At 40.7% G+C, this 11,153-nt stretch overlaps 1 protein-coding gene across 5 annotated transcripts in view; it reads right to left on the bottom strand.

Annotated features, from left to right (window-relative positions):
- PTPRG (protein tyrosine phosphatase receptor type G) overlaps positions 1–11,153 on the bottom strand; it is a 634,330-nt gene that overhangs the window by 133,687 nt on the left and 489,490 nt on the right. For all 5 annotated transcript variants that reach the window (XM_040359120.1, XM_040359115.1, XM_040359118.1 and 2 more), the window contains one exon: positions 3,439–3,568. In XM_040359120.1, coding sequence (XP_040215054.1) covers positions 3,439–3,568 — 130 coding nt within the window. The remainder of the gene's footprint in view (positions 1–3,438; positions 3,569–11,153) is intronic.

Here is an 11,153-nt window from a genome sequence, read left to right as displayed (position 1 = left end):
CAGCTTGTACCCTGTTTGCTCTGGCTTGTATACTGTGATCCTGTTTTAACAATAAAAAGCAATATTTTTGGAGTGCGGCTGTCCAGCTATCCTCATTCATTTGCATAACTCCTACAGCATGTTCAGTCTCCTATTGCATGTCCGCAGTAACTAACATTTCTTGTACCATGTCCGGCCATCTCTTGTATCCTGTACTCTATACTGTATACTGTAGTCCCTAACCATCCCATATACCATGTCCACAGTCTCTAACCATCTTATATACCATGTCCAGTGTCTCTAACCATCTCATATACCGTGTCCACAGTCCCTAACCATCCCATATACCATGTGCACAGTCTCTACCCATCCCATATACCATGACCACAGTCTCTAACCATCCCATAAACAATGTCCACAGTCTCTACCCACCCCATATACCATGACCACAGTCTCTAACCATCCCATAAACAATGTCCACAGTCTCTACCCATCCCATATACCATGACCACAGTCTCTAACCATCCCATAAACCATGTCCACAGTCTCTAACCATCTTATATACCATGTCTATTGTCTCTAACCATCTCATATACCATGTCCACAGTCCCTAACCATCCCATATACCATGTCCACAGTCCCTAACCATCTTATATACCATGTCCAGTGTCTCTAACCATCTCATATACCGTGTCCACAGTCCCCAACCATCCCATATACCATGTCCACAGTCTCTACCCATCCCATATACCATGTCCACAGTCTCTAACCATCCCATAAACCATGTCCATAGTCTCTAACCATCCCATAAACCATGTCCACAGTCTCTAACCATCCCATAAACCATGTCCACAGTCTCTAACCATCTCATTTACCATGTCCACAGTTTGTGACCATCTCATCTACCATGTCAACAGTCTCTGACTATCACTTGCATCATGTCTGCTGTCTCTCTTGTATCATGCAAATAGCCCTTGACTATACCCTGCTGTCCTTTTGTGATCTCAGGGGCCACACTTGAGGCCACCATATCAAGAAAATTGACCACCACTGCTCTAGTTGTAATCTCTCCCTATCTGTGTTCCCAACTTTCCCTCATACAATTGAATGATTTAAATTTGTAAGGACAAAAAGGCCAACTTCTCCAGTGAAAAGTGGTATCTTTGAAAACAGGCACTTTTGCAAATAAAGTACATCAGAAAATGTCACATACCAAAACTGACTGTTAAATAAGATATCTGAAGGCGTAAAAAAAAGGTCTGCTTAAATACCATATAGATTCAATCCTCCTCGAAATTCAGGGGAGGAATAAGCAAAATGAGCAACTGAAAATGCAGCAAACATGTCTAATATCCCAAACTCTAAATGCCAGGGTGGATGCGGCAGGAAATCTCTCACAGAGACCTATAATCACGGCTGACTGAGCAGAATGACATGCTAGAGTATATAGCCGCAGCTCTTATCCTGCTCCAGAAGAGAAGAAAAGTTGACATTTAAATTAGTTCAGAAAATTTGAATGTTGGAGCATTTTAGACACACGTTGGACTTTACCCTGGCATGCAGTCAAAAAATATCACATCAAAAGTGGAAACAGTACAGTTAAATCTGAGGAAACGTGCCCTCTAGGCCAGGAAAAATCTGAAAGGGGAAACTTCAAAGCAGAATCTATTGGATAAGTATGTCTGTTCATCAAATTTATGAGAGTCCATGGGTCAGATAATGTAGGTAGTAGCCAGAAACTTGCGGATAAATAATTGAAATAAGTTACTGATAAAAATGTTACTTTGGTGTCAAGACTAGCATTTAAATATAGAAAATCTAACCCAATATCTACCCCAAAATATCACCTGGTTGATTTGAGAATATAATTGCAGTGTAACTTAAAACAGAAGTGCAAAACAAAGGACTGTCAACCCATCTTGTAGGGTCTGGGTGGAGCACGGGCTGAGGATGTCATACACCTTCTTTCAGGGTTTTGCTGTGAAGTGCAACTTTTAGGACTTTCCCTACTGGATGTTTTGGGCTGGGACAAGCTCTATCCTTGTCGGCACTCCTAGCGGTTTGTCATGCAAGGGGACCTGGTTGAGCCTTGAGCGGCACCTGTAATTTTTGTTGCGTGTCAACACACCTTGTTGAAGTTGCCTTGTATTTTCGAAAAGCCCAACTTAATGACATCAGTACCGTTCTCTGTAGCATTGTACTGCTAAGCCAGGCCGGATGCGCTCAATGGTTTGATCCACCTGCCCCTAAAGCACTACTACACCCTATAGTGAAGTTAGGGCAGAAGGAGCAGTCAAAGACCACAGAAGGGTACCAGGAATCCAACACTATGGGAATTGTTCGATTCTGTGGATTCGTAAAGCAACATTATCTTTGCAATACAACCAACATCAGAAGCACAGGTGACAGGGGAGGCAAGTATCAATTCTCCTTTATGCAGAGGATACCGTGGGGGTTATTTACGAAAGGCAAATCCACTTTGCTCTACAAGTACAAAGTGTACTTGAAATTGCACTGAAAGTTCACTTGGAAGTGCAGTCGCTATCAATCTGAGGGGTAGATCTGAAAGGAGGGGAAGCTCTGCTGATTTTATCATCAAATTATGTGCAAGCTAAAATGCTGGTTTTTATTCACCTTGCATGTCCCCCTCGGATCTACAGCGACTGCACTTCCAAGTGCACTTTCAGTGCAATTTCAAGTGCAGTTTGCACTTGTAGTGCAAAGTGGATTTGCCTTTCGTAAACAACCCCCAATAACAGTAATAGGATGGCTTTAAATATCATGACGGGAACATGACAGGAAACATAGGCTATAATTCTGATCCTATGTGTGCAATAATCTCTCTAGTCAGTGTTATAAGCCTGTTCTGTTACATTACCTGTTTGATGGTAGCTTTGTTCCCATAATATACAATCTTCACACTCGAGTTTGTGCTCTAAAACCATTGAACCAATAAGCCTTTAGCCCTCTGCTTTTAGTGGTGGTTGCGGAAGCTTCTATTTAGTCTTTCGTTTACCTCAGAGACTCACCAAAAGGGGGGATACTGCACTCCCTTAAACCCTGCATTCTCTACATTCACCCCTGAACCCTGCACTCTAACGCATTACTAAACCCTGAACTTATTGCATCCCTGCACAGAACACACTCCTCAACTCTGTACATAACACACTCCTGAACCCTGCACTCTGTATATAGAGCACACCAGATCCAAAAGGCCCTTTGAGGGCTACCATACTACCGACACGGCCCATTATGAAATAGAGTTTGACAACCCTGGTTTAGGTATACAAAAGTACCCATAAATAGTGCACATTTGTATGCACTTGGTCAAATCATGAAAAACTTTCATTCCTTCTCATTGTGAAAGACAGTAGCTCTGTCTTCCAAGCTCTGTAGATTAAATTACAAAACAAACCTCACAATCATGTACAAAAGATTTATGAAGGTCAAACGACTTACCTCCAGTAGACCAGCACAGCGATCAGCAGGACCAGACAGAAGAAGGTCAAGGCAGAAACAACCATTAGCGGAACAATCCACTCCATCTTACTGGAAGAAGGTCGACTCGCCATGCTTGAGTTATGTTCATCTGTTACAACAACAAATACATATCTTAATATCACACTCGGCAGTTCTTATCAACTCATCATTTGACTTCAAGAAAACCTATTTTAGATAAGCAGAGGCTAGCATAGTGCCCCTGTAGCATAGTGGTTGGGGTTTCATAATTACCAGGGTCACCACATGTTTCCCTCTCATTTTGGTGGGAGTTCTTCAAATATTCTAACTTCCGAAAAATATACAGGTAGATTTACTGGCTTCTACCAAGATAAGTCCTAGCAAATGTGTGTAATTTTAGGACTCTGATATGAATGCTAGACTATGAGCTCTAAATCCTTCAGAAGAGGTCCATACAACAGCAATGGATGTCTGTAGTAACAGGAAGGCTTCAGTTTTTCCATCCCACCAATCTTTGGCTAAAGTGGCTAAAGACCAATTTTTTATTTTTTTTTGCCGGGATGCAGAATGCAGAAGCAGTCAAATGTTCACATTTTATCTTGAACTCCACACCACCGCTCCCACTATTATCTTCTCCCCAACTACTTTCCAATTAAAGGCTCTTTCTATTTTCCAATGGAAGAAGGGAACAACTGGCAATCAGAGATTTTATAAAATGTTGGAAAGTCAGTGCAGGCCACAAGAAGTGTTTCTGAGCCTATTAGGTTCCTAGCGCCTACACACCCTTAAAAACAGGATGTTTCTTGCATCACTTAGAGAGTAAGGGAGATACAAAAGGGCACCACTTCTGAATTCCTTCTGACTCTTTCTAGTTCTAAGGTTGTCTCTGGCTTCACTACTTTTTGAGTCACTGACCCAGAAAAAAAATGCAGCAAGCTGAGAACGTCCGATCCAAAACTAGAAGCCTATAGTTGGGTTAAAAGAAAAGTTAGCATTAGTAAAAGGCTTACTCTTGGTTACAAGAAAGGATACGGTTCATGTTATTAAAGTTTTGGGGTCAGCTAGTGTTTAGATTACAGGGTGAGTTGGGGTACGGAGAGGATTAATATTATGGTTGGGTTTAGAAGTGATACGGTTAGATGGATGGTTGGGTTTAGAAGCAATAGGGTTAAAGAGATTGGAGTTACATGGAGGGTTACGTTTAGAAGTGATAGGGTTACAGGAACTGGGATTACATGAGAGGTTGGCTTTAGAAATCATAGGGTATAGGGATTACAGAGAAGGTTGGGTTTAGAAGTGATGGGGTTATAGGAATTGGGATTACATGGAGGCTTGGGTTTAGAAATTATAGGGTTATAAGGATTGGGATTATATATAGTTACATAGTAGGTAAAATTGAATAAAGACAATAGTCCATCCAGTTCAACCTGTGTAGGTGTACATGTGTCAGTGTCTAATTATTTCCCATATCCCTGTATGTTGTGTTCTTTAAGATGCACATCCAAGTCTTTTAAAAATATCCACATACTTAGTGCCCCAACAGTGAAAAACCTTGTATGTAGCTTAAGGTTAAACCGCTTCTCCTCCAATCTCATTGGGTTAAATGGAGGGTTGGGTTTAGAAGAGATAGGGTTATAGGGATTGGGATTACATGGAGGGTTACGTTTAGAAGTTATAGGGTTTTATGGATTGGGATTACATGGAGGCTTGGGTTTAGAATTAATAGAGTTATAGGGTTGAGATTACATGGAAGGTTGGGGGTTACTATTAGGGTTATATAGAGAGAAAGTGTGAGGGGGCTTGGAGTAAGGTAGAAACACTCAGCTCTAGCCTACCAAAGTTAATGCATCAAGCAAGACAGCCTATGTATATCTTTCAGCACAAGTTTCCTTTAATACATTAAGCTCCATATATTCTTTAGCACAACTTCATGAGATATAACATTATAGAACTAGGGAGCAGTCTCATTCATAAAACCATGGAGCCGACATTACACAGTGTGATAATTTACAGTGCTGAATGAGAAACTCGATTATAGACCTGTTATGGATTGCCTGCGCGCTCATTACAGGAAGTTACCAGGTGGCACGCAGCAAGACTGCAGAACTGAAAATAAATGCCAAATGGTGCAAAAATAAGGAGGTTATATAGATTGAGGCTGGTGAGGAAGCAGCAGAGCGGGCGATGGGAAGCAATGAAATGAAAGCATAACGTGGGATCGTTCTGCCTGCGAATGTAGGCCAGCTATCAGCAGCTACATCCTGCCCTTTAAAAGATGATTCTTACAGGGGGGCTAACCAGTCACATACATTGGGTAACTGACATTTTTTTAAACTAAGGCAAACGCTCACTTTTAGCCATGTCTAAAAATGTAATTAGCGTAGTAAGGATATGATGGAATGTGACACAGCTCAGTGTGACTGGCAGAAAATGAACATGACAAGAGGAACCCAATATAGGTTATGAACATTGTATGATCGGAATATATCAGCTGACAGCAGTCCCCAAGAAAGTAAAGCTAAAGGGTCATTCCGCACAGTATTGTAACATTATGTGATGGGACAAATGGCAAAATCATTACAGAGCCCTCAGGCTTTCCAACAACTTTCTTAAAGGACAACTCAACCCAAAACTGATATTTCAGATTCCTTTGAACACTTGCAAGTGGAATTGCATGCTGGGATCTTCTACATGTTAAAGGGGTTGTAAAGGCAATTTTTTCCCCTAAATAGCTTTTCATACCTCCCAACCGTCCCGGATTTCGCGAGAATGTCCCGCGATTCGCCTTAAATCCCGTGAGTAGTGTTATTGTCCCGCGATTTTGCGCCCCCCCCCACGATTACCGGTAAATCCCGAGGTCGGCGACAACCCCCCCCCGCTTAACAACTCAGTGCGATCCATGGAATCCCCCCCCTGCTCAACAACTTTGATCTGCGCCGCCCCCCACACTCAACAACTTCAATCCGCGGACCCCCCCCGCTCAACAACGTCATTTGGGGGGGGGGGGGGGTATGCTCATTTGTCCCTAATTCTGAAGTTCAAAAGTTGGGAGGTATGGCTTCCTTTACCTTAGTGCAGTCTTCCTTCACTTACCTCATCCTTTGATTTTGCTTTTAAATGTCCTTATTTCTTCTGAGAAATCCTCACTTCCTGTTCTTCTGTCTGTAACTCCACACAGTAATGCAAGGCTTTTTCCCTGGTGTATAGAAAGCCTCTTGAGGGGGGAGGGGCGAGCAGGAGTGTCAGGACACTTTCTACTTTGCAGATAGAGAAAGGAGCTGGGTGTTAGTGGGCATCCTGACACCCCTGCCCGCCCCCTCAAGAGGCTTTCTCCACACAAGGGAGAAAGCCTTGCATTACAGTGTGGAGTTACAGACAGAAGAACAGGAAGTGAGGATTTCTCAGAAGAAATAAGGACATTTAAAAGCAAAATGGAAGGATGAGGTAAGTGAAGGAGGACTGCACTAAGGTAAAGGAAGCTATTTAGGGGAATTTTTTTTTTGCCTTTACAACACCTTTAAGGACGGCAGCTAAACTAATATGTCAGTTTTAAAACCCACCATGGTCCTACCCTCTTCTACCTTCTGAATCCATCTATTGGTCTTAAATGGAGGGGAGGTCTCAATGCCCAGAGGCTTGGGATGCAGGAGAGGGCAGGGCAAAATTTGGAAAGAATGTACGGTGAGGAAGTGACAATGGGGTGTCATGTCAATGGGAAGCAAGAAAAAAAAAAAACAGCAAAAAACATATCTATTGTTGGAGAAGAACACAAAAAAAAAAAAGACTTAAGAAACAAGTATTGTACAAAAGAATAGAAGAAATGTATTGTGAATACAACAATAAATTAAAAGATTGGGAGATATAGGCAGCTGAAGTTCAATGCTTTGTAGCTGTATTATCTCCTTTAATATTTTTTTAAGCGCTGCGCAAACTGTTGGTGCTATGAATCCTGTATTATAGTAATAATAATACAATGCCAATCCCAGCATTTCTTGATACACTTCACCATAGTCCCCCTTTCTACTTCCCGAACCTACCTCCTGGTCTTTTAATGTGATGAAAGGTCTTCATGCCCAATAAGAAATAGGGGGGTATAACTTCAGCTGCCTATATATGAGTTTACTGTAAGTCAGAGACCATGCACTTCAATTGACAACAGACAAACTCAGGTAGGCACTAATTGTACTGTCATGTGACCCCTGAGGAAGTCATGTGACCAGTGACGCAATGTGTCGGGTGGAGCCTTGTGACGTCAGTACAGTGAGGAGGCCTGGGTGTCATTACTTCCATTGCTTTTTACTGCGGTTTTTATCCTTACTTGATGTAAGCAGTTTTTTTACTAAATACATTTACTTTTCATTTGGCAATATTGCACTTTGGCTGTTCTTTGTTTCCTTTGAGCGCCATTTATACAAGAAGTGCCATTCCTTGGAGCGAGCTGTTTCCTCTATATGTGAAATTACCCAAGATGTTTTGATGCCAAGTTTTGGACGTAGTTTTTCATCTTCGCCTGGGACCTGGATGCCTTTACAGATCCATCAGCAGGATTCCTTATCGGACTATCTGATGAGCCTTGTTTGACCCTTGGGTCATTGTTTGAGGTGAGCGGCCAAATTATAAATTTAACAGTCGATGCTTGGATAGATGTTTTATCTGTTTTTTCTTCTATCAAGTTATCTATGAGATTTTTGCCTTTATATGAACTAACTTCTACCATTGGGCTTTAGTTGGACTTCATTCACATTTATTTATATGTTTGGATACTCATCATATTTTTTCTTTAATTATATTACTTTATGGCACATTATTGAATAACCGCACCATTCTCATCTTTTTCTTTTACATTACGCAGTGTCTTTCGAGTACACTAAGTGGTTGGAGCCAATTCACGGTCACTACACATGTAATTATATATATATATATATATATATATATATATATATATATATATATTGTGGCAGCAGGCAGGTTAAATTCCCTGGTTGCATCCAGGATGCAGTGTATATATCCCCTAGGTTCAGGCTTTATGCCAGGTCACACACACCCGCTGCCGGGCTAACCCCTCACAATATATATATATATATATATATATATTTTTTTCTGCGTTTATTTTCACTATATTCACTGGAGGTTGATGGTTTATATTTACTTAAAAATTAGAACATAGTAGCGCACAAGTTTTTCTCTTATAACACAACTAGAACTATCTTCCCTGTGGTGCAGGGAGATGAGTCCTGCAGTCTCCTGGGTCATGTAATGTGTCCCAGTAACCTGCAGGAGGGGAGCCGGGAGGGTGAGAGTGGCAGAATTCTTATTTAGGTGAGAAACAAGGGAGTTGGAGAAGTTAACTGTAAAAAAAAAAGTGCCTGCTCCATGGAAAAAAATTAAAAATTCAAAAGTGCTGGAGGTTCGGGGAGGACATGTGGCACTTTAATTATTGAGTAAAAGTCTGCTTTAAAGTGTATCGAAAGCCATTTATTTCTTTTTTTGGATAGATTATGGAAGGATTAATGGCCCCCCCCCTGCTAGGGAGTTTCAGTCTCTGGTACAGAAATTGATGGGAAATCCAAAGTGAATAGAGAAATAGAGGGAAGTCTTTAAATGGGGCAACTTGTAACAATGACAACCTGTATAAGGGAGGATCTCCCTCTCTTTGGAGAGATTGATGGCAATTTTTGTAAAAAAAAGTTTTAAAATGAAATGGCACATTTTTACACCGCTGCCATCTTCTGGAACCCGTGTCGGGTAGCTGCCCTGCTGCTTACTGAGGTTGTTCTCTCTGCATGGACACCATTCACACTGCAAATGATTCTGATAGAAGGTGGCGGAGATTGTGACGTCACTGCCCCTTCCTCTCCACTCACAGAACACGTTGTATTCATTGAGAAAACGCAAAGTGTTCCTTAATGCCACCCATATGGAGTGAGCAACCTTCTGTGCTAAAAAAGCAGCAGGGTAGCTGCTCATAGAACCTGGAAGCCAATGGATATTGGTATCCACGTCTACTATAGTAATTTCCAGCTTCCACAGGCATTTCACAAGTATGGCTTCTATATACTTGCATTGGTCCAAGTTGGAACAATATAACTATGTAAAAAATTGCAATACCTAGAACTTTGCTTTAAAGTGTAACTCAAAGGCAAAACTTTTTTTTTTTTGGATGTGCAGAGGGATTATAATGCTTGCCAGTTTTCATTGCGGTCAGTCCCTCTTTTAAAGAGATTCACCCTATTTGTCCTGTTTATCGTTTTTGAGAGTAAAACCCATATTTTGGGTTGTCCCTAAAAAAGTAAGAGGAATTCTTTCAATGGGGACACTAGTTCTGATGACCTGGGGTCCCCAAGCAAGTCTCCTAATTTACAGGGATTTTATCTCACTTCCTCTTTGGCTATGTCACAGGAACTGGAGAGAATTCTACTTTAACCCTTCTATACTCTTTTCGAAACTATATAAAACATTTATTTATATATATATACACATTATATATATATATATATATATATATATATATATATATATATATATATATATATATATATATATAAAAATTTGGCTTGAATATATTTTACTTCTTAATAATGCAAGATCTTTTGCAATCAACATATACTAAGCATTAGATCTGTAAACTGCTCTATTTTCGATGAGAATTATATTGAGTATTTTGCTGTAGAACTGTCTGTCAAGTACAAGCCTTTTAAATGGCTAAATGCAGTAAAAATGTGGCGCCATGTGCTAATTTCTTTTTATGACGCTCTAATGAAAGCTACTTTATTAGTTTTAATAAACAAGGCTGTAAAAGCCATCATCAATTTAGAAGGTATATTTAAGGCCCACACCGACAATATTTCTACAAGAAGAGGCTAGACATCATTCACACAGGGGGGAGGGGTGGGGAGAAGGAGACGCCAATATATGATCACAGTTCCTGTAATACGGCAGTTGTGCAATGATAGAATAATGATTTTTTTCTTACACCTTTAACCTAGTGGGGCCAGCTATTTTACACATCAGTTGCTTTTAAATAAAATAACTTTTGTTTTGAACCTTAGATGAAATCCAATCCAGACACTTTCTCTGAGCCCAGACTGTCTTGAACCTCCATCAGCATGTGATTGGTCTATGAAAGAAGCAGCATGAACTTCTTCACAACATTGTTCTGTTTCTGGCTGGGTTCACACTACTACACTACTTTCATCCGACTTTGCTCTGCTACATTGGTCCTACATTTATCCTACATCCATCCTACTTTCATGAACAGGATACTACTTTGGTTCGACTTCAATGATATTCAATGGGCTGAAGTAGGATCAATGTAGGACCAAAAGTAGTACAGGGAGCATTTTCAAAGTCGGACCGACTTGTGTAGGACCAGTTAAGACAGCTCTCATAGGGAAACATTGATTTTCACACGTCATGCTACATGAGGCTCCCAATGTAGGACCGTTTGTCGGACAAGTGTGAACCCAGCCTCTATCAGCATGTTTCCTGTAAGCACATGAACGGATGGGCTCCCCCTGCTGTTTCTTCCACTCACACTCCAGCCCTGCTGTACAGAGACTACAAGAGACTGATATCAGTTCAAATAGAGATACATAAGCTACTTGCATTTAAAAAGAAACATAATCATGTATTAATCATTACAGAGCTACTTGAATTTGTGTCGATTATGTCTGCCTGAAGTTCAGCTTTAACTTGTTTGGACAATTACACAGTTA

Source organism: Rana temporaria, chromosome 7 (assembly GCF_905171775.1).
Source record: "Rana temporaria chromosome 7, aRanTem1.1, whole genome shotgun sequence".
Taxonomy (NCBI): Eukaryota; Metazoa; Chordata; class Amphibia; order Anura; family Ranidae; genus Rana; species Rana temporaria.
Note: the sequence above shows the minus strand (reverse complement) of the source record. Positions and strands in the feature narration are given on the sequence as shown.